The sequence below is a fragment of the Dendropsophus ebraccatus genome, chromosome 6 (genome assembly GCF_027789765.1).
Source record: "Dendropsophus ebraccatus isolate aDenEbr1 chromosome 6, aDenEbr1.pat, whole genome shotgun sequence".
In the NCBI taxonomy this organism is placed as follows: Eukaryota; Metazoa; Chordata; class Amphibia; order Anura; family Hylidae; genus Dendropsophus; species Dendropsophus ebraccatus.
Genome location: NC_091459.1, coordinates 23,466,238 through 23,493,985, shown reverse-complemented (window position 1 = coordinate 23,493,985; position 27,748 = coordinate 23,466,238). Strand labels below are relative to the sequence as shown.

The 27,748-nt window shown below is 42.2% G+C and overlaps 1 protein-coding gene across 1 annotated transcript in view; it reads right to left on the bottom strand.

Moving 5' to 3' along the window:
* Positions 1–27,748, bottom strand: part of LOC138795503 (uncharacterized) — a 154,530-nt gene that overhangs the window by 80,437 nt on the left and 46,345 nt on the right. Inside the window, exons 32-47 of the mRNA XM_069974682.1 lie at positions 26,622–26,735; positions 25,102–25,233; positions 23,673–23,782; positions 22,674–22,770; positions 21,450–21,707; positions 21,221–21,313; positions 17,302–17,501; positions 16,142–16,352; positions 14,982–15,095; positions 14,682–14,816; positions 13,357–13,581; positions 11,812–11,920; positions 9,006–9,133; positions 6,261–6,329; positions 4,210–4,308; positions 3,162–3,299 (exon numbers count right to left, since the gene is read on the bottom strand). Coding sequence (XP_069830783.1) covers positions 3,162–3,299; positions 4,210–4,308; positions 6,261–6,329; positions 9,006–9,133; positions 11,812–11,920; positions 13,357–13,581; positions 14,682–14,816; positions 14,982–15,095; positions 16,142–16,352; positions 17,302–17,501; positions 21,221–21,313; positions 21,450–21,707; positions 22,674–22,770; positions 23,673–23,782; positions 25,102–25,233; positions 26,622–26,735 — 2,232 coding nt within the window. The remainder of the gene's footprint in view (positions 1–3,161; positions 3,300–4,209; positions 4,309–6,260; positions 6,330–9,005; positions 9,134–11,811; positions 11,921–13,356; positions 13,582–14,681; positions 14,817–14,981; positions 15,096–16,141; positions 16,353–17,301; positions 17,502–21,220; positions 21,314–21,449; positions 21,708–22,673; positions 22,771–23,672; positions 23,783–25,101; positions 25,234–26,621; positions 26,736–27,748) is intronic.

The window sequence follows — 27,748 nt, the reverse complement described above, 5'->3', positions numbered from 1 at the left end:
CTATCCACAGTATAAACAGGATCAGGCATAACTAAGAAATTGTTGGGGGTCCAACCGCTGGGGCACCACAAATTCCATGCTAAACGTGCACCGCCACTCTATTCTCTTGTCTCTCCTCGGTGTCTCCACAGAGAATGAATGCTGCACATGCATGGCCCGCAGCTCCTTTCAGACATGGTTCTGTGGTTCCCTGTAGTCAAGATCGAGGGTCCCCCCCAGCTATCGGACCACCCAAAATCTTTTAATTATGTCCTGCCCTGTGGGTACTGTGGATAGGGTATAACTTGTCTAAATGGGAATACTCCTTTAAGGGTTTATAATTTCTGCATAAAAGTTGGAATAACTTTCTAAATGCATGGGATCACTCATCTTGTTACAGCCTGTATTATAGCCCACAGCTCTAGTCATATTTCTGCTGGTTTTGATTCATTTGCATACTCCACACGCTGGATTAAAACGCTTATTTTGTGCATTTGTTCATCTCACTTTCCGTAACAAAGATATGGTAGGAAGCCTTATTAAGACATCCATTAGACATCTGATCCTGCTGACTGGTTCCCTTAAAGGGGTTATGCAGCATTGGAAATGCATGGCCACTTTATTCCAGAAACAGCACTGCTCTTGTTTCCAGGTTGGGTGCAGGTTTTGCAACTCATTTCCATTGAAGTGAATGGAGCTTAATTGCAATTGCACCTGAACTGGAGACAAGAGTGGTGCTGTCTCTGGAAGAAAGGGGCCAAGTTTTTCTAATGCTGGATAACCCCTTTAAATGGATGGACCTTGAAAATAAATTAGCTCAAAAACACCACATTGGTACTTTTTTTTTTTATAAATAAAAAATAACAGAAAGTTTCAAAATCAACCGGAAATGTTGCCTGTGATGCGTAGGTATTTGATGTGATCAATGTGTTGTCCCTGGTGCTGAACATAAAGCAGTTCAGCACCAGGGTTGAAGCCAAACATACAGCAGCTTTCTATGTTGATAAGTCTGTTTTTTTCTGGGATAATTATGCATTCCTCTGGGATGCTACATGACCACCTTCCTATTGGAAATACTTGCCCTTCATCCAATATGGCACCATTCAAGATGCCAGCCATGTTCTGGACATAGCCAAAAAGTTAGGGCCCCACACCCACACCAGATATGCCATTTTTTCTTTGGAGGCTATGTTTACACAATGTACAATTTTTGAAAAGAACATACGTTGCAAAGAAAAGTACTGAAGTCAATGGAACAACAGCCGTAGTTTGGCACTCAAAACAACTGTTGTTCAATACATTTTGTGAAAGCAACGGCCGTTGTTCCATTGACTTCAATGTATTTCATTGTAGTATGAAAAGAAAATGTATTTCATTGTAGTATGAAAAGAACGCCCCCCCCCCAGAAAAAAGTATGCTGTGTGAACATAGGCCATTTATGAAAAAAAAAAAAAAAAAAAGATGTCCTGAGACTTTTTGACTCACCCTGAACTGTTATATCATCACTACAAAGAAAGGTTTGTACACATTCACACTCAAATAATTTACAGTATATTCTTCAGTATGGCTCTATCAGCATGGAAGCTTTATTCAGCTTTTTTTCAAAAGAGAAACAAATTTCTTTTTAGACTGACAATTACAGGAGTGACCACTAGATGGTGCTGATAGATTTCCCCATAGTACTGACACAGTCCCAGCGACAAATCAGGATTAGATGATGTAAGTGTTTCATTTTCAGTAAGATAAATATTTTTATTTTCCGCTGTGTCCCACAGACAGAATGTTTATGCTCAAACAAAAACACCCACTGCTTAAGATGAGCTCATGCGCTGGAGCAGCATTTTATAAACTGTAACTTACTATCATCCACCTAAAAGAAAGCTAGAAAAGCAAACAAGAAAAGAAGACACATCATAAGGTAAGCATGTTGTACAATCTGCAGAGATGGGCTAAGTTTGCACAATTTTTTGAAATGATGTCCACCAGGCCATCATTTTGAGTCCAAAATAAAGTCAGTCATTTTGCTTTTTGGATGCCCCTTATCATAGCTACCATGGAAGCAGGCCACGCAGTTGCTATGGGGCCAGAGCAGCAGGTGGGCCCGGGCTCCATAGTATGGCCAAAGCAACCCTAGGCACACATACACCTCAGGGACGGCACAGCTCTTCAAAGTGGCTCACCCCCCCAACCTTCCTCGCTCCCTCCCAGGGCGGTGTGATTATCACAGCATCCTAGACGCACAAATCCAACACTCCCCCGCACAACAGCAGACAGCGTGGCTCTCACAGCAACCAAGAACCCCCCCCCCCCCCCCCAGGACAGCTTGGCTCTAAAAGCAAGGGGACAGCCATCACAGAACAGGCTTCCTAGATGCTCAGAACGGCTCTCACAGCACAGTAGCATCCCTTCCCCAAGAACCCACCCTGGGCCATTGTTCAGAGTTTCCTGTGAGAGCCGCTGTGAGTGTTGTCCTGGGCGGAAGGGTGTTCTTTGATCGCCGTCCCCTTGCTGTGAGGGATGTGCCGGGGGGGGGGTTCTTTGAGAGCCATGCCGTCCCAGGGGGGGTTCACGGTGAGAACAGTGCCGCCCCGGGGGAGGGGGGTTGCTGTGAGAGTCAGTGCTCTAAACACTAGCCCCCCAATAGACACCAGGATTTATGGGACCCATACTGTGGTTTCCTATAGGGCCCATGAATTACGCCTTAGTTACGCCCTGACCAGTCATTAAAATGACGGCTGTTGATACATTATCCTAGTGCAGGTGGACCGATGGGCCTTTGGGTGTGTCTGTAATTGAAAAGTCCATTGATTTTAATAGGAAAGAGGTTATAAGGACAGCGAAAAAAGAACTTTGTGTGAACAACTAAAAAATAATGTCAGTTGTTTGCAAAAGACGTCCGCGAATAATTGTCATAATGATTATTTGATGTCCGCCATTTACTACACTGCGTGCAAATGACGTCCATTATTTCATAGACTTCAATGCAATTTATTGAAGTAAAAAATAAAGTCAATATGCGAACTTTTGTTTTCTTTTAAATAAAAAGCGGACGCCTTTTTCCTTTTCCTTTTTACTTATTGTTAACTTAACCTAAGTTTTGGGCCTTAGAACCATTAGGTAAGAAAATTATCTTCAAAGGAACGGTCAAATGATAGAAAGATGTAATACAAATACTTCCACACCTCAGATCCATCCTGTAGAGTGATTTTGGACACTTTTGCTTGTATTGAATCATACAGAGACCTTGTACTGTGCATAAAGACGGAGACTACATTCTCGGGGAGCAGATGAAAGTCATCAAAGCAGCTCCAGCATCCATCCTACAGAAGAAATATAGACACAATTGTAAGCTCATGGAATTTCTGGCATGTTACATTGAATTATTTCTGCAAAGCTCTTAAAGGGTTTCTTTAAGTGCCAATCAGCTCTATATATGTAAAAACATAAACTGTAATTTACTGACCTTTTCATGTTCATGAGGCCTTTTCTACAATAGGGCAAAAAGCAGTCAAAAAGTTGTGATCAGAAATTAGTGCAACCCTTGGGAGTCCGTAAAAACATGGATACAGCCATAGGCCATAGCAGGGGCATAACTAGAAATGGCTGGGCCTCATAGCATTTTTTTTATTGAGCCCCCTCCCGTCTGACCACAAAACTGTCAAGTGTAGTCATAACCTTTAAAATTTAACTGCAAGTGCTATTCAGGTGCCCTTACAGTTAAAGGGACATTTGCAGCACCTAGGAGGCTTGCTGGGCCACCGGGACCCCTTATGCAGTGGGCCCCGTGATAATGCTACCCCTGGGCCATAGACCATGTTCTCCAGAACATGTTCGTAAATGTTCCTACGAATTTGTTTCATGATCGGAATGGTTATATGGTTATTATATATCATTTTCAAGTATATTCGAACTTGCGCACATACACAACTGCGTAAAATGGCTTAGGGTGCCTTCATACACACCGGATTTGCAGCAAAATCTGTTGCGGATCCAGTGTCAGTGCATCCCTATGAGAATACATACTCCCAGCAGGATTGACAAGTTAACCTCCCGGCGGCCGGACCATACTTCACCTGCTGCCCGCTCCGGCTTGCTGCGGGGTGGGGTGGGGGGTGGGGGTTATATATATATATATATATATATATATATATATATATATATATATATATATGTTTTTTTGTTGTTGTTTTTTTTTTGCTGAACTGCCCCTTTAGGAAATAAGTTACTTACAAGAGCTGTTCCATCTATTACTCTGCTGAGAGCTGATATGTCTGTCACTGAAGAACATGTGAAGACGTAAAGGAAATTTCCCAGTAGATACGACAGTCCCTGTGAAAAAAAAAAGGTTATTTGTTGACGTAGATTAATAATATACAAAAATAGTAAAAACAATGGTAATAAGTATAAGGAAGAGCAGTGTGTGTGGCGCTTGTGGCAGTACCATGTTTAGAGAACTGTTGTCTTTAGATGGTAAGGGCCCTTTCACACAGCCCAAAATAAACCATGTATGGCCGTAAATGAGTGACAATCAGTGAGATCAGCGCTCATTTTCAATGCTTGTAAAAGGCAAGACGAATTGTGTGCCCAGGCTGCACGAACGATTACTGTATTGTTCGTGTGGCCATTTAAATGCATTACCGCACATCTCCTGATTACACAGAGAAACATGCGTCCAACAACGATGAATTTTATTGCCACAGAAAAGATCAATTAAGCCAACAAGCGGGTTTGCCAGGTTGTCAGCTGATCTCATTATCAGGTAATGTGGCTAGCACTGTAGCACAATTTGAAGAGCACAGACTGCTTTTATATAATAACTCTTTAATGACCTCTGATAGTTGTGGTCGAGGATGTATTATACCATATATAATTATATAACCCCTCTATTCTTCTAATCCTTAGTTATTATTTTTGGGTTTTATGACCCCATTTTAGAATACTGCTGTCTTATATCTGATAGACTGCACATTAGGGTTTCTGCCTGCCTAGCTTGCATTGACACAGGCTGACAGATGGATGTGCTCTGCAATGCAGCAGCAGGCACTGCTTACATTACCTCCCACACAGTCAGAAGCAAACTACTTCTAATAACCATATACATTGGTATTATAACTATAAGATACATATTTCTGTTGTTACATTCTTAAAGGGGTATTCCTCTCCAACATAACTTTTCATATGTTGCTGCCCATAGTGAGACTAATAACTCATTTCATACTTGTTATTATCTATTTAGTCTCCTTCCACCAGTTCTGAGCTGCTGCTTTCTGCTAAAGACACAAAAATCTGTGTGTGAGCTTTACATTCTGTCTCCTCCTTCTCCCTTCTGAGACAGCTGATGTAAACAAGTCCCTGACAAGCTTTATCTGCAACACTGTGGTTTCTTTGTAATGCTGAGAGGATTAATCACAGTGAATTCATCAGCAACCTAACCTGACAATAACCCTCGCAGCATTACAACGAAGCTACAATGTTGCAGATAAAGCCGGTCAGAGACCTGTTTACATCAGGTGTCTCAGAGGGGAGGGGGAGGAGGGGGAGACAGAGAGAAAGGATAACACACAGATTTTTTGTGTTTTCAGCAGAAAGCAGCAGCTCAGAACTGGGGGAAGGAGACTGAACAGATAATAACAAGTATGGAATGAATTGTTAGTCTCACCATGGGCAGCAACATATCAAAAGTTATGTTTGAGTGGAATACCCCTTTAAAGAAACTACATAGCTTTTGGTTAATTTTTTACACTTTGCTACACTTTGCCAAAGATAATACCACATTTTCTTTTCTTAAAGGGAAACCTTTACCTGAAGTAATGTTCAACCAAGACCGTTAGATAAGCTGAATAGTTGGTATCTGTCGAAGGCCACGTTCACACAGCGTACATTTTCTATTAATCATGGCCATTGTTGCCGATTTTCAACAACGCCCATGATTAATAGAAAATTTACATTGTGCTGCAGTCTTTGGAATCACGGCCGGAGTGTATACACATAGTATACACTCCGGCCAGGATCCCTAGCGGCCACAGCGAAAAGTGACATGACAGTTTTGTGCGGCCGCTATTCATGGAATAGCGGCTGCACAACCCTGACAGGTCACAAATGGAGAGTGCACTTTCCATTGTGTGCTATGGTGAATTGAATAGAAATAAAGCTTTTCCCAGCTGGAAGTACCACCCAGGATAAACTTCACTGACACTGGCTGTTCTATGACACGTCCGGGTCATAGAACAGCCGGTGTCTCACATAGTGTGAACATGGCCTAAAAGTCCTGGTCTACATACCTTTATTGTTTCAGTTTTGCCGACACTGTTGTCTCCTTGAAGGATTACACCATTATTCTGCTGCAGTACCTAGAAATGAATTGATAATTCTGGTATTAATATGAGACTTCAGAATAAAAAAAATGAAATTTATTAAAATCTAATAAACTGTGCCCAAAAGTATTAAAGGGGTACTCCAGCGAAAATCTTTTGTAGATTTATAATTTACTTCTATTAAAAATCTCAAGTCTTCATACTTATCAACTGCTGTATGTCCTGCAGGAAATGTTTTCTTTTCAGTCTGCATGCTGGGTTTTGGAGGGCTTTTTTAAAAAATTTAAGGCCATGTTCACATGCCGCAGAGTTCTGATCCGAAAGCATCCGTGCACGCCCGCATCAGAACTCCCCACAGCACACTATGATGCAAGCGGCTGGAGCCGCTCGCTTCATAGTGTGCACTGACATGGTTTCGTACGGATGCAATTCACTGAATAGTGGCCGCAGAAAACTGACATGTCAGTTCTTTGCGGCGCTGCGAGAGATCCCTGGCCAGAGCGTATACTATGGGCGACATGTATCATCCGGCGTACGGATGTTTTTCGGCTGAAAGTGCCGATTTGCGTATTTTTTTATTCGCAAATGGCCGATTTGCGAATCAAATATTAGCATATTGGCACTTTCCGCCGAGTACGCCGGGGGGCGGGGAGGGGGTGTGGACGGGGCGTTACGGTTACGATTTATCATTTTTTCAGCGCAAAGGTACGCCGAAAACCTACTGGCGTAGGTTTTCGGCTGTGCGCACCGACGCGCACGGAATTTATGTAGAGGCGGTCTGCCTCTACATAAATCTCCGTAGCGCCGGAGATGCGGGGACATTTATAAATCCGGAGTAAAAAACGCCGGACTTCATAAATGTCCCCCTATGTGTATACACTCCGGCCGGGATCCCATAGAAGGCAAGCCAACGTATTTTTTCGTATTTACCACGGCCGTTGTTGCAATCGGCAACAACGCCCGTAGAAATACGAAAAAATATGTTATGTGAACATAGCTTAAGCCTGTATGAAACCAGCCTCATGAGTCAAGGTGTAAGACATCAAGAGAAATCGGAGGTGTCTAGAGCAAAATTCCAAGTGTTATAATAAAGGGTCTAAATATTTCTGTCCACGCAAAAGTTTGTTTTTGTTTGTTTGTTTTTACTGTTTAATACATTTGGTAAAATTCAGTTTTCACGTTCCCTTTATGAGGTATTGAGTGCATAATGATGGGAGAAAATTTTATTTTTTATTTTTCATTTTAACACTAAGCCACAACATAAAAAATAAAATGAAGGGTTTGGAGACTTTGTGAATGCTAATATATATATATATATATATATATATATATATATATATATATATGTATATACACACACACACACACACAAACAATTCATATAGTAGCTCTCCTTCCAGTAAATGAAACAGAACTACACGCTGACAATAGAAATCATTTATCAATGTCCTTGTATCAAGGCTCTTACTACATGAGTCAACTTGGGGCACATTTCCATTGCATTAATTTACATGCCAATTAAAATGACAGCACGACTAAGAATAAATATTCAAGTAATATCATTGTGGAATAGGGTCTAGAATATGATTGATCAATGTATATCCTAATAATAGCTGAGTACAGATCATATTTATGTTGGCACAGCAAAGCAATAAACAATATAACAAACACATCGGGGGGGAAATGTATCAAGGGATTTGCATGTGTTTGTAGGTGAATAATTGGATTTTTCGCCCCTTTTTTAGTCTACGTTCTGTTTATGAACTAATATTCAATGGGCGAACATTTTTTTAGATGCAACTTTTTTATTGTTTTGAGTATTGTTTTGAGTGTTTGTCCAAAAATTCATTTAATCTGGGATTTGCGTCAAATTTATAGTTTGCGATTTTTAAATAGTCACTCAAACTGGTGCAGGTTTACGTCTGGTCAGTACTAGCTGAATATGTTTGCAATTTTTTTTTTTTTGAGAATATTCCATTTACAAATTTATGAATTGTTTGTTAAATTAGTCCTATTTGGCTGGGGAAAAAAACAGACAAATATGACGGGAATATTTTTTTAGATGCAACTTTCTTTTTACATCTCTCTATCTTGAGTATTCACCCAAAAATTAGCATAATCCGGGATTTTATCAATGGGAATAAATCAATGGTGACTTGATTGGTGACAAACTGGTGCAGTCCTATGTCGGGTCAGTACCAGGTGAATTTGTTTGCACAATTTTGTGCGAATATTCTGAGAATATTCTATTCACAAATTTATGAAAAGTTTGTTAAAGCGAATGTACCATCAGATAGAATGGCGCTGGCACAGGGAGGTCGGTGCTGCGGTCCTTTTTTTGAACCGGGGCTCAATTAGAATCAAGCCGCATCATAAAGGGGCGGGGTTTCTCTCAGAGGGGGCGGGCCAGCCCACCTACAGTGCTTCACCCCCGGCCGATGCCCGTGAATAGAACAGCACCGAGCAGGGGAACCGGGTCGCGGTTCAAGAAAAAGACAGTGGCACCGGCTTCCCCGTGCTGGCACCGTTTTATCCATTTGCAAAACCTAAAGCGAATGTACCTGATGGTACATTTGCTTTGAATTAGTCCTATTCGGCTGGGTAAAACACAGACAAATACTCTGTATAAAAATCACACGTTTTAGACTCAATAGTAAATGTCCCCCATTGTAGCGAATATTAAAGACAGCTTCCCAAATCATCAGTATTTACCTGGGATATTTTAAAATAACACTTCTCTGTCACAGGATTCATAATCAAAGGAATTTTTGCACCATAGAATTCACAGCCATAAGCATACTGAGCATCCATTATATTCAGCTCATGTCTGGGAGATCCATCTGTAAAAAAAATAACATTAAAAACATATAGTTATGGGATAGATAGGACTTTCCTGTTGTCTCTAATTAGCTGACCCATCCAGCACATCTGATGTTTAGCTGCAGCCGCACGCTCAATACTGTGCAGTGGGGAGTTCTGATGCGGGCGCGCACGGATGCACCTGCATCAGAACTCTGCGGCAGGAAAGATCATCCGGCCGGTACTGCAGTACCGGCCGGGAGGATTTTTTAAGAGACCGGTCGTTCCGTGACCCGGCCGGGTCACGGAACCGCCGGTCCCTCACACTGTGGGAACATAGCTTTATGTTGAAAGTACGGTATTATTCATTCATTTAATGTTATGGGATCAAAACATTTGTCAAGGTTTCTCTTTACACACTGGCAGCAGAATTAAAAAAAAAAAAGTAGCACAGCTGCAGGCCACTGGCCTGTAACATCAAGCTATCAAATTATACAAGTACACTATTAGGCTATGTTCACACTATGTAAGTTTTATATTACTCACGGCCGTTGTTGCCGATTTGCAACAACGTCCGTGATAATTATGAAACTTACATTGTGCTGCCGTCTATGGAATCATGGCCGGAGTGTAAACACATAGTATACGCTCCGGCCAGGATCACAGGATGACAAATCAGTTTACTGCAGCGGCTATTCATTGAATAGCGGCTGCAGAGAACCTGTCAGTTCACATAATGGAGTGTGCGGCTTCAGCTCCATTGTGCGCAGCGGGGAATTCGGATGCACGTGTGTGTCCGCATCCGAATTCAGCAGAAATTAAGATTATCCGGCCAATACTGCAGTACCGGCAGGGATGATCTTCTGTGATCTTCAGTCACAGAACGGACAGTGTTATATGTAGTGTGCACATGGCCCCACATTTATATATCCCGCTATCAACTGGAGATATAGCCAAGAGAGCATGGCAGCTGTGCCAGTGTTATATGTAGTGTGCACATGGCCCTACATTCAGGGCCGATTCTGGGGTTTCTGCCGCCTGAGGCAAACCTCAAGCGGCCGCCCCCTGACAACCCCCCCCCCGCCGCCGTCGTAACCGAATCACCCGCGCCTGCACCCCCCACACCCCCCCCCCCCGCCGTAACCGAATCACCCGCGCCTGGACGCCCCGCACCCCCCCCCCCCGGGCCGGCCCTGCAGCCACTCACCTGTCCTGCAGCAGCCGTCCCGTCCCGCTCACCGCTGTCTCCCGACCCTGCAGCCGCTCACCTGTCCTGCCGCAGCCGTCCCGCTCACCGCTGTCTCCCGACCCTGCAGCCGCTCACCTGTCCTGCCGCAGCCGTCCCGTCCCACCGCTGTTCCTTTCCGCGCTCCAGTGCCGTCAGTCAGCAGCTGTCATCGCCCTCCAGAGAGTCGTGAGTGCCTGGGGTCAGCGGGGGCATCGCGGCCCCCGCTGACCACGGGCACTCACGACTCGCTGGAGGGCGATGACAGCTGCTGACTGACGGCGCGGGACAGCGGTAAGCGTTGGCGGCGGGACCGGACGGCTGCGGCAGGACAGGTGAGCGGCTGCAGGCGCAGGGCTGCTGTCTGCCGCCCCCTGCAGGGGCGCAGAATCTGCCGCCTGAGGCGGAATACTCATTCCGCCTCATGGCAGAAACGGCCCTGCCTACATTTATATATCCCGCTATCATCTGGAGATATAGCCAACAAGAGAGTATGGCAGCTGTGCCAGTGTTATATGTAGTGTGCACATGGCCCTACATTTATATATCCCACTATCATATGGAGATATAGCCAACGAGAGAGCATGGCAGCTGTGCCAGGCACTCCCAGGTCGTATCTCCGTGTCGGCTAAATCCAACAATGTAAATTTACAAGAGTGCTTTGTCAGAATTATTGGCCAGCTGGGCCTGGTTTGCGCTGCTGTCACAATCTCTTCCAGGATATATACACCAGCAGGGAGACCCGCTGTGATCAATAACTTTAGACATGTTTAATGACATACATGAGCAAGAGAGTCGACCAGTATCCAAAGTTCAGCAACGCCCAAAGGTTTACTGCATGTCCAGGTAAGAAAGCGACGCTTTGACATGTAAAGGTTTTTTTTATCAAGTATATAGGGTTGTTTGTCAATAGTTCTTTTAAGTGACAGATACCTTTCAAAACCTAAATCAGCAAAAAACTTGCAAAAAGCAAGTTTGCAATTTACAGTCTTTTTTTTATTTACTTATCATGGAAAACACAGCACTTCCCGATTTCGGACTCTTTTTTTTTTATCAGAGAGACTCAACACAGGAAGTCCCGTGTTTCCCAGGTCATGTGCGCTCACAGAGAAGGCAGTCATGTGACTGATGGACACATTGAGCCGTCAGTCTCTGTATTGGCCAGGTTTTTTTTTTCAACCAGCACAAGACTGAAAAGCTTCAGGAGACTGGACCTGGATTTCTGGTAAGTACAGCTTTGTTTTACAGCATGATAACAAAAAATATAATGAATGTATATTGCAAACTTGCTTTATATGACATCTACAGGTACACTTTAAAGGTAAAAGTAACATGCAAATATAAATAATTTCTCGGAGATAAAACGTGACGGTGAGAATGAAAATCCAATCTTTACATTTGAACGATATCTCCATCTTCCCACATAAATGGAATATACTGTACATACAGAACCCAGGAAACCTGCATTTAGCCACGTTTTTCTTACTTATTTACCTTTTTCCTTCAGGTAAAACTTGATGGTTCTTTTCCAATCAAAATCAGTAGTCTCTCGTACTTTCCGAGACAAAATATTTTCCGTGACATCCCGAAGATAAAGTATTTGCTATAAACAAAATGCAATATTTTTTTACATGCGTAGATGCAACATTTAATTTTACACAGTTTTTTTTATACTGTACGGTATATTGTCTGCAATTTAATTAAAATGGGTGATCCAGCTCAGTTCCATTGTGATGGGTTTTGGAAAACTGCCAGTGTAGTTTTTGTGCCAAAACCAGAAGTGGATCTAACAGGAAAGAGAAGTACAAGTGCCTCCTTTATATTTTAAATCCCATTTGAATCCACTACTGTATACAAACCACAAAACCAGACCCACCCTGTATACAGAAACCAGTCGTGTCCCCCCTTTGTATATAAAGACACCCTATATATACATACCCCGTAAAAAATACAACTGAGGTGCAGAGATTGATTCTACGAGCCACTTTAAGTTGTGCATACATGGAAGCAAGGCCGGACTGGGACTGAAAAGCAGCCCTGGCCCTTTAGAGCAGTGCTTCTCAATTCCAGTCCTCAGGCCTCACCAACAGGTCATGTTTTGAGGATTTCCCAAGTAAAAAACAGCTGTGATAATACCTGATACACTGAGTATAATTATATCACCTGTGAAATACTAAGGAAATCCACAAAACATGACCTGTTGGTTGACTGGAATTGAGAAGCACTGCTTTAGACAATACCCCTGTAGGTTATTGCCCTCCACTGTAGGAAAACAATCTGTAAGAAATACCCTCCCTGTAGGAAATCCCCCCTTAGGTAACCCCCCTTGTAATATAACCCCACCCTTCATGTAGACATCCCCCTGTGGATAATCCATCCTGGTAATGGCACCCTGCCTCCAGGCCAACTTGACCCTGTTGATGTGCAGGGAGATAGCACATCACCAGGATACATAAAAGACCAGCCTACGAAGGGAAACGGCCCATCTGGCATTTGCCAGAAATGCCAGATGGCCAGTCCAACCCTGCATGGAAGACTTATTGTGGATTTCCCCATTGACTACAGAGGGGAAATTCAAATTCGCAAGTCTTGAGGATATTCAGTACATGAGGGTAACGGGACCCTGCTCTGTATAACACTGTGGGGCAGCGCTTGAGCAAAGCAATGGATGCGGAACTGCAGGGACTGAGCAATGTTTTTACAGGCTGCACAAATGATCAAATCAGCCAAATCAGCAGGCCTTTGCTTGCCGGTCGGCTGATCGCTGACCCTTTCACATAGGCTGATTCATATGAGCTTACGTAGGAGTGCTTATTAAGAATTGGCTCTTGTAAAAGGGCCTTTAGGTAATTCTTTTATAGAAAAAAAAATATCTTAACAATCTTAACAATTCATCATAAAATCCTATAAAACTGTGAGCAAAGCCATTCTCAAATACATAGCTGCTCTGTGTAAAATTTGTAAAAAACAAAACAAAAAAAAAACATTAAAACCATTCATGTGGGCAACTGTTTAATAAGACCAGAAAAAAAATCATACCATAATGATATTTTCTAGTTTTAGCCTCTCTGACTGGGAGATTGCTTCTTCCATATTTTTCCAGTGTCCTTTAGCAGTGATAGTAGACAGTTTGATGGCCATGGCTGTATATTTCTTGAGGAAACGAGTTTGTGCTCTGCGATCCTGTCTAATTTCAACAACTGAGCCTTCAAAGTCTCTGGTCCATAGGTAAAAGAGGCCGAGGACTGCAGCTTGGGTTGGGTACTTAAAAGCAAAGCAAAGGTACAGTCGATGTTTAGAAGCAATATGAGAAAATATTACTTTACTGAAAGAGTAGTAGATACATAGAGCAAACTTCTAGCAGATGTGGTAGGTAAATCTACAGCAACTAAAGTTAAAGGGAATGGGTCATCAGAAAATGACTTGTTTAAATAATGGGGGAGATTTATCAAACATGGTGTAAAGAGAAACTGGCTCAGTTGCCCCTAGCAACCAATCAGATTCCACCTTTCATCCCTCACAGACTCTTTGGAAAATGAAAGGTGGAATCTGATTGGTTGCTAGGGGCCATAATCTCTCCCAATGTTTTTAGTCTGTCTACTGTTGCCTATGTCAAGGAGTCTTGCTGTAAAGCATATCACTAAATGCTGTTAAGAACAGCTCAGGCAATATGGCAGCCCCCATAACAGTGTACAAAAAGGGAAATAAAATAAAAAAATTTAAGTCAGAAAATAGAAACAGATTGGAATAAAATAACAAGTTTTAGTATCTGACTCTAATCAACAAAAGAAAATGTAGGTGACACATTCCCTTTTAAAAGGCTTGGTATAAAAACACATGTATCCTAACATTATAAGGGCCCGTTCACACTGAGAAAAGCAGGTGGAAATTCCGAGTGGAACGCACGCCGCGGACTCTCCTGGCGCATCTGCCTCACTGTGTCACATGTCAGTTCTTTAAATGAACAGCGGCAAAGACAAGAGGTGTGCGAGACATCACATTGAGACGGTGAGGCAGGCAGGATTCTGAGTAGAGTCCATGGTGAGGCTTCCGCTCGGAAATTCCACCTGTTTTGCTCAGTGTGAATGGGCCCTAAAAAAGGAATTAATATAAGAGCAGAATAGATGGACCAAGTGGTCTTTTACTACCCACAACCTATGTTTCTATGTCATGTGCATTGACTTAAAGACTAGAAAGAATAGACTATGTATGTCGATTGAAAAATAAAAATATATGGCAGTCCAAAGGGAGAAATGGAAAAAAAAAAGAATATTGCTTGATCATAAGGATAATAATGGTTAATAGAAATGTAGGTGTTCATTGGAATTACATATTATACAATGTGCATAATTTATTTGTATTACCTTTCGTGACCACTCATCTATAGCCATTCCTTGATTCATGTCTTCGATGACCTCATAGATTTTGTTATTCAATGTGGTACGGAGGCTGCTGTGCAACTTACTGAGCCAGGCACCTAAGCTAGAAGTAATGGCGACCTATACAACGAAAACAGAAAAGTACACCATCTAAAGGTGAATCATTGAAGTGAAAACTGGTTCAGAGCGTCACAAACAAATTAAAAAGGAAGAAAGACACAGGTTTCAACACATGATAAGTAAGAATGAAAGAAGAGTTTTTAACAAGCAATGGGTAGTAGTCACCTGTTCATCCATCTGCAGAGATTCTTCTTCCAATCCTGTGACAGCCACTGCATTTATTTTTATACTAGGTTCCTTATATGCACTGGCTCGATTCCTCTCCTGGGATATACCAGCCTGTAATGTATTAGACAAAGATGTTAAAGTAGAAGCCATTTTGCATTTTTCCATATTAGTGCTAACAAACTTTTAGAATTTTTTAAGAATGTTAAAGCCAATGTACCACTAGGTACATCCATTTGTGCTTCTTACATGAACAGACCGGGGGCGGTGTGGTCTTTTTTTTAACCACTTGCCGATTCCCGTGCACAGCGCCGGTCTATTCCCGAGCACCGGCCTGGCATAAAGCACAGGGACTGGCCCACTGCCCCCAATGTGACATAACCCTCTCCCCTCTGTGACGTGGCTCCCTTAGAATCAATGGAGTGCATCACAGTGGGGAGGGGAGATCGTCACACTGGGGGCCGGCGGGACCGTCCCCATGCTTTCTGCCGGCCGGTGCTCGTGAATAGACTGGTGCAGTGCATGGGAACCGGACAGTGGTTAAAAAAAAAAAAAAAAAAGACCGCGCCACCGGTTTGTTCATGTAAAAAAAAACATAAAGCGATGTACCTAGTGGTTCATTCGCTTTAAACAGTAGACTTTAAAACATCTGTTCAGGTTCATACATGCAGCCAATACAGCTCTTTTTTGTATGAGGTCTCCCTGAGATCAGCGATGTGTTTCTATTTTTTGTATGAGGCAGTAGTGGGTCTCTAAGAAGGTGCAAGGGGATGTATACCAGGAGCACTAGCTTGCTCTAATTATGCAATATTTTTATAGAGATGTAATAGCACTGTAACCTGAACTGTAGAACATGTCAAGTCTGTCGTTTATCCAAATACACTGCATATCAAGTAAACCACCATATTTTTAACAAAAATGATAAAAGTATCCAGTGTCGTCACTGAAAATCACACTTCAAGCTGGTATCATCTTTCAACTGGCAATCGGTTTTGTACATGCAAAAAAGACCACCTCTTACCTGGAAATGGAGAACCGGCACTCCTAGTGACTTCTCAGTGACTTATTTTACTTGTTTATTACATTGACCTCATACTGTAGTTTGTCTACAAATTTTCCAATTAAGAATTCTAATATTAATTAAAATTAGTTTGACTTACAGATTTTAATGACCTTTGAAATATACTTTCTGTGTCTGTGACATGCGTGGTGCTTCTTTGACCTATTGATAGCCAACCATCGTTTCCTGATCGAACACTTAAAAAATCAAGAACTGGTCCCGTTGCTTCAACCTCCTCTTCATCGGAGATCACACTTTCCTCTTCTTCTACTTTTTCAACTTGAATAGAGGAAACCCCACTGAACAAGCACCTGAACAATGAGGAGTTTAAGAGATCATTTACTGCTTTCAATCTTTTCTACATTTATGATCCTAGCTAGGTAGTATGCATCTAAAACTAGAGACAGATGGGACCTTTTAAAAGCCAACAGATTGATGGCGGTGACTTCAATTAAGGAGATTACAATTAAATCCCTATGATCCTAATGATGATACCAGACGAAAACTACTTAATGTAATCTTGTAATTACTTGAAAGCATGCAAAGTCAAAGTGCATGGCATGGTCTATCTATACACTTTCTGTACTATCATTGTTACTTTCTGTAACATACATACACATGTAGAACAAATGTACTGGCAAACACAAGCATTTAGTTTTTTTTAAGTGTCACTGTTGTTTCCCCCCCCCCCCTAGAAATCAATAATACAGGCGATTTAAAAAAAACTTTGTAATTGGGTTTATTAGGCAAATATGCCATTATCTGCTTTCAAAAAGACTTTCCCCAGGTCCCCCCCCTCCCTCCTCTCTCTCATTCACTGCTCATTATCAGGTAATCTCGACTCTTTTACCAGTCGTGTCCTGTGCAACCTATGGAGAGGAGAGGAGGGAGATTAGTCGCCAGCAAAGAGCAGAGAACAAAGGATTACACAGCAGGACCTGCGTGAAAGCCATATTCAGAGCTCAGAGAGGTCAGTGCTGACTTCAAAGGAGATAGCCCAGTGATGTAGCTGTAAATTAACTCTTTGTTGTCCTGTTTTGGTGCCTCATCTCTCTCAACCCCTCCCCTCTCCATAAGAGAACCATGAAGACAGGGGGGAGAGCTTCAAACTGCTTTTTCATGATAAAAAAGCATTTTTCGGGTAATAAACCCAATTGCAAAGTTTCTTAAAATCGCCTGTACTATTGATTTCTGCAAAAAAATTTAAACATTATACATCTATAGTTTATGCTAAAAAAAAGTAGAAAAACACAAAAATACCTCAAATGATGCTGAATATATGTGATGTCATAGGGCCTGCTGAGAACAGATACCAAGGCCAAATCCGACAGGAAGTAGAAGCGAGGGAAAGTATGTCTCATTCTGCCAAGGTAAGAATTTAAAGCACTAAAACAGATCTCAAGCTCCTGGTAGAAGTGTCTCAGAAGAACCTCTTTGGGGACATCTCCTGTGCAACAGCACTATAGAAAACAATAGTGGAGATATAAGTCTAATTAAATTGACATTTATGCATTTACTGTTCCGCTCTGAACAACTAATCTGCGGCATCTTTTCTTAGAACTTTGCTCTGTACTGTTCCTCTGTTATTTCTCCGATAACCTTATAAATAAATTGTCAACTGGGTTAAGTGGACTGTAAAAGACTGTTTAGGGATACAAAAAGCAAACAAATAGCCAGTACTCCACTAACACTTGTTCACACTGTGCAGATTGCATGCTGCTGTGACTAACATACGCACAAAATCCTTTACATATACTTTGATTCATATACAGTGGTGCCTTGGATTACAAGCATAATTCGTTTCAGGACCATGCTTGTAATCCAAATCCACTCTTAAACCAAAGCAAATTTTCCCATAGGAAATCATTGAAATGCAGACAATTGGTTCCACAACCCAAAAGTAATGATTTTATATTCTAAATAATATGTAAAACAAATGAAACAAACAACGAGAAACAGCAGAATATGTGATATAAGTTACTGTACAGTATAGCAATCAGCATGTGGTGTATAATGTATAGTAAGTGCATAAATCTGAAAAAACAGCCGCAGTTTGTAGATACAGGATGAAACTTCAGATCTCTATAATGCAGTAGCGTAGTACAATAGGCTAGAACAGAGAAGCAGGGCTGCTCTCAGAGGTCTGTGTGGTCACATGACAGCAATGGAAAAGAGGTGTGTGTTCAGCATGGACCAATCAGGACTGACAGAGACTGCAGGGAGCATGAAGGACTGAGCAGTACAGATGTGGGCACAGTATAACAGCACTCTCTGTCCGGTGAGAGAGGGGTTACAGCTATGGAGTGATTACCCCCCACAGTCCTGTCCCCTGATGCAAGCCCCAGCCTGAAGTGGATCTGCTATGATTTGGAAGGTGAAGGAGACTTCCTGGGTCAGAGAACAGTGCTGTAGACCCCGCTATGCAGGCCATGCCCCTCTCCCACTCGCGCTCCCACCCAGTACAGGGAGCTCTTAAACCAAAGCAATGCTCTTAAATCAAGTCACAATTTTGAAAAAATGTGAGCTCTTAAACCAAAACGCTCTTAAACCAAGTTACTCTTAAACCAAGGTACCACTGTATTACTAAAAATTCAATAAATTATATTGGGGGAAAAAAACATACGGACAAAAAGAGAAAAATGCTGACGCAACCAGCAAGTGTCATATACTCCCTCCAGCGTACATACAATAAAAACCTATTTTTAACGTTTTTTTCATTTTTTTTAACATATATGCTACCCAGTATAGAGGATTTGTAACTTCAACCCCAGTTATAATCAGCTATGGCTTGTGGCCTACTATGACATATTCAGTAATTTTATTCAATTCCAGCTTGCGAACGTATGCCACTGCGTAATTTATGCTTTGCACCTGATAATCTGTACGCACGTGCGTAGACCAAAACGTACGGTCGTTGTTTGTTCATAATTGTTCGCCAAACACGAACCGATCACGATCTTTTTTTTGTGTTTGTGTTCAGGATCCGAGCCCGACATCGGGATGTTCGCTCATCGCTATTAGTGGCGCAATTACAATATGGCGCTGACCTTCTAAACAAGTAGAGATTTTTACATTCCCTAATGCTTATGTAAGTGCTATGCGAATAAATGTTCTTGTACCTTAACAATCTATGTTTTAGTGTGGTGACTCACACTATAAACTTTATGGCTATGTTCACACAACATCAAAAATAGAGAAAAGGCGGCCGATTTTGATATTTAAAATAACGTCCGTTTTTGCCGCAATTTAACTGACTGCAATGGCAATGCATTGAACACAATGGAAAGACGGACGTCCAATGCACACAATGTATTGAATAACAGACGTTTTTACCGCGGATGTCAAAATAATGAACATGATAATTATTTTCGGACGTCTTTTGCAAACAGCAGACGTTTTTTGTTCACACACGGTTTTTCTTTTGTCACTGTTCTTTCTCTGTTTTTACTATTAAATTCAATGGACTTTTCAATTAAGATGCACCCAAAGGGCAATTAGTAACCCCAAACTAGAATAATGTGCAAACACCAGTCATTGCACTAAGGGAAGACTAGGCAGCTAAATTACGTCCATTATTTTAGACTCAAAATACCGGCTCAAAAGACGTTGTGTGAACAGACAATCAATATGACAGCATTTGTAAGCAGAAGCGGATTATAATAGGTCCTTTTCCGGCGGTAGCCCGGAGCTCTGAGCTGCTGGGGGGGCCCATGGCCACCCAAAAAGACTTAGAGTCCTACTCCACGGGCCGAGCAGGGCCCGATCAACGATGCCTATTCCATGGCCCCGATGATCGTTAAGCGAGGGCTGCAGGGACATTGTTACCGATGTCCTTGCAGCCCTTGTTTCATACATTACCTGTCCGGGCTGCAGGTCTTCTCCTTCTACCTCACGATACCGCGCCGCAGCAGCTTCGGAGCAGCCTGTCTTAACAGACAGACCACTCAGCCAATCACTGGCTGCGGCAGTTCCGGCCAGTGATTGGCTAAACGGTCTGTCAGTTCAGACAGCCCCGCTCCGAAGCTGCTGCGACGTGGGACTGGAAGAGAAGGAGAAGACTTGCAGCCCGGACAGGTAATGTATTATGCTGCTGATATCGTCGGTCGGCAAGACGCACCGCTATTCCACCCTAGCGATGCGCTGGTGGCGAACGATAATTTTAGGTCTGAACCTAAATGAACGATCAGCCGATGACACGATAATCGTCTGATCGTTCTCTCTATTCCACAGAGCGATAATTGGCCGAATCTGGCCAATTCAGCCGATTATCGCTCCGATTCGGCCAATTATCGTTCCGTGGAAATTGCCACTAATACTTTCAGTGGTGTATTGTCTCCTGGCTACAGTTCTGCCATGATTTGCAAAAATTGCATCGCATCATGACATTATCTATCCTGAACTATGAACACCACGTTAGTGCCGCTATAGTTACAGTGGGATGGGGGGCCCAAGCTTGGTCAACAGCCCTGGGCCTATGGTGAAGTTAATCCGCCGCTGTTTGTAAGGTGCATCCCTATCATTTGATGTCCAACGTGAGGCAAGGAGCAAGATAGTCCGGATGAGCAGCCACAACAAAAACATTTACACCATTCTGATACATACGAGGGGGGAGACTGCAGCTCCACGATAAGGAGGTAAGAAAAATATTTCTCTTCCCTACCAACATCCTCCTATGTCTCAGCTCTGTGCTGTATGTGAGACAGCTGCCCCTGTGGACACATGACCACATAAAATAATGCTGCGTTTACACGGAACGATTACCGTTCAAATTTTCGCAATAACGATCGTATTTGAGCGATAATCGTTCCGTGTAAACACAGCAAACGATCAAGCGACGAGCGAAAAATCGTTCATTTTGATCTTTCAACATGTTCACAAATCGTTGTTCATCATTCGCAAAAAATTCGCTGATCGCTTTGTGTAAACAGTCTTTCAAACATTCACCCTATGTAAAAGATTAAGCGGTCTTAAAAACGATCGCACTAACGATTTTTCTTACGAATATTCTTACGTTTTTTTAACGATTTACTCGTCTAAGCGCTGATCGTTATAAAAACCAAATCGTTGCTTTAAAATCGTTAAAGGATCGATTGGGCGAATTATCGCTCCGTGTAAACGCAGCATTAGCCATTGTGATAAGTGAAATAAAGACGTATTAAGTCATTAAAATTCTCTTCACCTGAAGGACATTTTTGGTCTTGTAGGCTGAAACCATCATTAAAGTCCACCGTCTGTTAACTTTGGCAAATCTTCTTGCATCCCGTGGTAGTTCCTAATAAAAAAAAAGTTATATTTAACTGAAATATAAAACAGGTAGTAAGGTCACGGATTAAATTGTGTTTGTAAAACTGAAAAGAATAATGTCCTCTAGAGAAATTATGATGGATAATGAAACATGTATGCATTACCTGGATGATAATGGGATTACTGTACACCTCCTCAAGGTGCTGCCACAGCTCCTGTACATCGATCCACAGCTCCAGGACATCGCCCACACGCTTAAGCTTCTCAGCCCAGGTGGTTGCTTCCTCTCTTAGAGGATCGATTTCTTTTGAGGTCAGCATCTGTGCAAGAAGCACTTGGGCATCTTCTAACTCTTCCAGTAAAACAAGAGACTCGTCCTTCACCAACAAGACTTTGTTTTTGTAAGGTTTGAAGTTCAGAACCTACACACACATCATAACAAGAATTAAAGAGGTTTCATCACCTTTTTAAAGGGGTTATCCAGTGAAAGTCTTTTTCTTTTAAATTACCTTGCTTTAGAAAGTTATATAGATTTGTGATTTACGTCTATTTAAAAATCTCAGTTCTTCCAGTATTTACCAGCTGCTGTGTGTCCTGCAGGAAGTGTTTTTTTCTTTCCAGTCTGACACAGTGCTCTCTGCTGCCTCCTCTGCCCATGTCAGGAACTGTCCAGTAGAGTTGATTGAACATCAGAAAATCCTAGGTTCGATCGAACTCGAACATTCTTGAACCTTCCGCATTAGATTGCTGATGCCTTCCCGGTCCGTGGGGAAGGAGGAGACAGCCCGGGGACCACCTGGAATTCCGGGATACAGCCTATTACCTAGGCGAAATCCCGGAATACCAGGCGGTCCCTGGGCACGCTCCTCCTTCTGCATGGACCAGAAAGACATAAGCAATCTAATGCGGAAGGTCGAACCTAGGATTTTCCGATGTTCGATCAAGCCTACTGTCCAGAGTAGCAGCAAATCCCCATAGAAAACCTCTCCTGCTCTGGACAGAAAGCATCACCTCTTGCAGGACATACAGCGGCAGATAAGTACTGAAAGACTTGAAAAATTTAAGTATAAGAAAATTACAAATCTACCTAATTTTCTGAAACCAGTTGATTTGAAAGAAAAATATTTTCGCTGGAGTACCCCTTTATGATGTGTCTAACCTGCTGTTAGTGTAGTTAGTAGTACAATCTGAACATTACACCTTATTTTCCATACACACATGTACTGGAGAAATCCTGATTAAATTTAGGGGATCTGTCATCTGATCTGTCTAAAATACAAACAGCATGAAACAGAGACAGACTCCATTATTACAGCTAGCTAGGGTTTTAATAAGGGAGACCATCCTTGTTATTGATGGCAGGTTCCCTTTAAATGTCGATAAAATACCTGTTCGCTCCATTCTTCTTCAACCTTTCTCATTTTAATTTCCAGTTCCATTTCCTTCTTTGCTGCATTTGCTATTGAAATTAGCTGCTTCTGAAACCTTAATGGAAGAAATTAAATAAACACAAAAAAAAAGTAAAAAAAAAAGACAAATAAATAAATATTATTATTATTACTGGAAAAACCATATGAAATAATTTTAAATATCATAACATTTACTAGATAAGAAAGTATAATGAGGTGTCAGCACTATATTGGATATGTTATCAGTCCATCTCCAATTTAGGCAATGGAGCCCGCAAGAATACCTAGGGATCCTTGGGTGTATATACTGAAGAAAAAAGAATACTAAGGAGCAGGGGGACTGGAGGGGGGCAATACCAGAGGAGGGGGCAATGCACTGTGGAAGGGGGGATACTAAGGAGAAGGGAACTGTGCATGGGGGCATACTAAGAAGGAGGGGGAGTACTGCGGAAGGACAAAATGTCTAGGAGTGCTTAATGGTGGGGACACAGTTTGGATTCCTGAGGCGGGGGGCACGGTGTGGGTGGATAAGGACATACTGAGATGGGGGGGACAAGGTTTGGATGGGGTGAGTGGGCCCAGGTTACGTCTTGCACCAGGGCCTATGAACCATTAGCTACACCCCTGTATACTAATTACTCACACCAGTTTCCCATTGTGTACTTCCCTCACAGGATCCTTGCTTTCCTTTGAAAGCTAAACAGCCCATTACTCTGACTCACAACTAAGCACCATTTCTGTTCTTCCATTATGAGAACATTTCAGCGATGATCATCTCATCTATCTCCCTCTTTACTTCATATATGAAGATTTGTGTCCACTAAATATTACAGAATGCTCAATATAAATCGTACCACATTAGCCGTCATATTAAGAAGCATTGTTGTACAGAAAGGATCATCTCAATTCCTGCAAACATTTATAAATACTCAAAGTAGATGTCTACTTTTTCTGAACTTGATTTAGTGTTCCACATACTTTAACAGTCCGGTGTCCAGAAGGTGAAACACTTTAAAGACATTAGCTTCAAGTGGGAATGAGCTTCCTGTTACAGACATGACTTGAAGCCAGTGACGGTTTCGAATTTCCTACAAAGATATATTATTATGTCAGTTACGTCCAAATGTAAAGAATGCTAAATATGCAGTTTTTGTATTGTATCATTACCGTTCTCCATAAGCATCAATCTGTATTCCATAATATAACAGCAAAAATTCCGAATAATAGGGCAGCCATCAGGGCTTTGTGCAGACAAGTCAAGTTTTTCCATAGCAAACTCACACAACCAAGCCTATATAGCCCTTGCTTTGTGAACTGGGGCTCAGTAATGTTGAAACAAAAAGGGCCGAACCCAAACTGTTCTCACAAAAATAGATGCAAAAAGTTGTCTAAAACGTCCTAGTATGTTGAAACATTAATGGAGAAGTCCAGAGTCTGAATTTTTTTTTTTCAAAACAGCCGGGAAGGAGGTGGCTGAACATAACAACATGCACTTACCTCCCTGGCTCCAGCGCTGGGGTCAGTGCCCCCGCTCCAGTTACCCATCCCCTGCCTGCTTCCTGGTCTAAGCAGGGACCCGGGTCATTACTGGTCAGGCCCACTCAGCCAGTCAATGGCCAAAGTGGGGTCCCACCCTGCAACTTCAGTCAATCGCTGGCTGCGGTGGTCCCGGAGCACGGAGAGGTAATGTATTGACTGTTTGTTCAATCATCAGCTGTCGGCCGTACATCGTTATTACATGTACTGATGCACGGTCGTCGGCCAATGATTTTAGGTCTGGACCTAAAGAAACAATCAAATGATCATGTCAACGGCTGATCGTTGTCTCTATTACACAGAGCGATAATCGGCAGAATAAGACCGATTTGTCCAATTTTCACTCTGTGTAATAGGCCCCTAAAAACGTGGCATTCGAAACACATTATTACACATATTATTTAAGGCTATGTTCACATTACGTGAACGACAGGCCGTTCACGGAACGGCCAGTCTCTGCCCAGATCTTTCCGGCCACAGTGTTTTGATGCAGGCGCATCAGCGCGCGCCCGCACGAGAACCTCTCACAGCACACAATGGAGCAAGCGGCCAGAGCCGCTCGCTTCATTGTGTGGACTGACAGGGTTTCCTACGGCCGCAATTCATTGAATTGCGGACGCAGAAAACTGAGATGTCAGTTATTTGCGGTGCCGTATACGATGTGTCTACACTCCGGCCAGGATCCCATAGATCAATAGGCAGTGTTCACAGGTGCATAAAGTAAGGCCGTTGTTGCCGATGGCAACAACGGCTGTACTTATACGTAGTGTGAACATAGCCTAAAGATGCTTTAAAAAAATTGGATACTTGTTTTATTACTGGTGTGCTGGACCTCCATTCATGTCTGTGGTGTACAGTTAGAATACAATACCTTAGATTTTAATTCATGTAGAATAGGGAACACATCTTCATAAAATTTTATGTTTTGTGCCATTTCATTGTAGGCATCCCAGTCCTTTAGTTTATCATCCCAAATTCGGCACTCAGAGGAATACTGCTCAATCTACAGAGGAAATGGATAGAGAGAAAAACCATAAATATATATAAAAAAAACTATGTTTCAAAGATATATGCAGGGAAGAAACAAATGATAGATTTATTATATTTTTCAATATTCATAGTTTTTAGGGATTTTTTTTCTCCCAGTTATACAGCTAGGGATGTAGATAACAAACAAATTGGACAGGGAAAAGAAACTTTAAAAACCAATTTCTAATGGGTTGTTTGTGTTGGAACCACAGTCCATTACATGAAGACGACTGGCTGAAGGATAAATTATTCATTTACAAGAAATGTCCTTTACTTTTGCTTTTAGGAATTTTTAGCTCTTTGTTATTATTAGTGCAACATCAACCAGCTTTTTAGAAGGCATTGTAGTATTAACCCTTGATTATCTGCATCTATTAAGCATAAACAAGACATTAGGGATGTCCTTGTGACAGTACTAAGTAGTTTTATAAACGATACACAAAGGCATCTTAAAAACCACTTAAAGGGATTTGAATAGTGGTTTATAAGGGATTTTGGCCAGGTTCCTCTCACTCCATGACCAGTGGACGCTGGTAATAAATCTTTTCCTATTTCACACAATGGTAACTCTGCAGGGTGAAGCCTTATTTTTACATTGTGATGGGTCACAGACTTGCAAAAACCAAGAATCAATTGCAACGGATGAATGGTTTTCCTACATGCCCCACATAATAGGTAAAAAGTGTTATATTTAAGATAATGCAAAAGAAGAGCCCGTGGAGCCTAATTTAAGATTCTCAAAACACAGGACTATCCAGATATCCCTCCGGGAAGGGCCCATCCAGAGGGTGGCTCCTGTAGGAAAACCACCAAAACCACGATATTATGTGGCCATATAAGTCAAGGTAATGACAAGATGAAAACCAGGTATCCATCCACAGACAGCTGTTTCGGGGTGTTGCCCCTCATCAGTGTGGAGCAGGATTCTGGCGGGAGCAATGCCTAGTAGAGCCATAAGAAAAACAGATTGCTGCATTGCACCTAGGATTTTACTGCATTGAGCGCTTTAACCAGCAGCTGGCGGTGTTATCTTTGGCCGGTCTCCCTGATATCAGCGGTCTTCTCTTATTTAAGATAAGTATCTTAAGGTATCATCCTCTGTATTCTCTTTGTTTATGGACCCACTACTGGCTATCACTGGACCCCTGCACCCTCCCCAATGAACCGAGGCCATACAGCAAATTAAAGGTGAGCTGACTGTCACTGTATATATAATATGCTACCTACACTTTCACCTTCAGGAGTCCTGTAATTAAACCTTCTGTATTGCTAATATTTTGATCATTTATTTTTATATACTCAATATCATTACATCTCAGACAGAATGGAACAGTATATCATGAAGCGGTAATATAGGCACACCTCCTGGTTACTTATTTTAAGATCCACATCTGCCCAAAGTGTGTTCCGGAACCGCTGGTCAAAGTCAATAAACTTCTGGAACAGGATATAGAGAGTTCCCAGTAGCTTCAAATCCTAAAGAAACAAATTAACAGCTGCAATTAATACAATGTATTGGTAAAATATTACTTTGGCAAGGCACAAATGAATGTTTTATTTCTTGCTTAGACCCCTCATCCCCAGCAGCATCTTTAAGGGTCCTATTCTACAAAGCAATTTTTTGACGTTTAACAATAAACAATGTCAAACGACCGTTATGGTGAACAACCTGAAATTGTTCACCCAATTAGACTGGACGATGATTGTTACTTATGTTCGCTCTTGCAGTCGTCCTGACATCGATACTGCAAACAACGTCTTTTTACACCGAATAATGTGCAAAGGATTTGCAGATGATTAACGATAAAAATAGGTCAAAATGATATCAAGTGACCAACTATTTCTCGTTGGGCGTTTAATCGATTATTGTTCAATTACTAACAATCTAACTATTTTTTAATGATAACCATCCTGTGGAATAGGGCCCTAAGCTGATGCTGCGCCGCGGGACCCAGGGAGGAATACAGAGCGGAGGAGAAGCCCTGCTAGGTAATGTATGGTGCTTCTCAAATCGTCGGTCGCCGGCCGCACACCACTATTCCACAAAGCGATGCGCGGTGGGTGATCGATGATTTTAGGTTTGGGCCTAAATAAACGATCAGCCGATGACACGATCATCGGCTGATCGTTTCCTCTATTCCACCGAGCGATAATCGGCCGAATCGGGCCGATTTAGCCGATTATCGCTCCGTGTAATAGGCCCCTAAGTCTGCAGACTGCCGCTGACTTCAATGAGCAGCCCAAACAATCTAAGGATCGCTGTCTGTGTGTGCAGGGAAAGAGGGGGAAGCAAGTGCTGAGCTGACAGGTTGGCCCTCGCTTCACCGGGAAAATCATCCTGTGTAATACGGCCTGTAATCCTTGTATACCTTTGTCTTAGATAATTGACCCTATTAATTGACATGCAAATTGGTCTTAAAAGTCCACAGGGCCTGTCCCTGGGCTTCAAAAGCTCAGCAAAGTGAATCCCATCCATCTGTTAGCAGTTG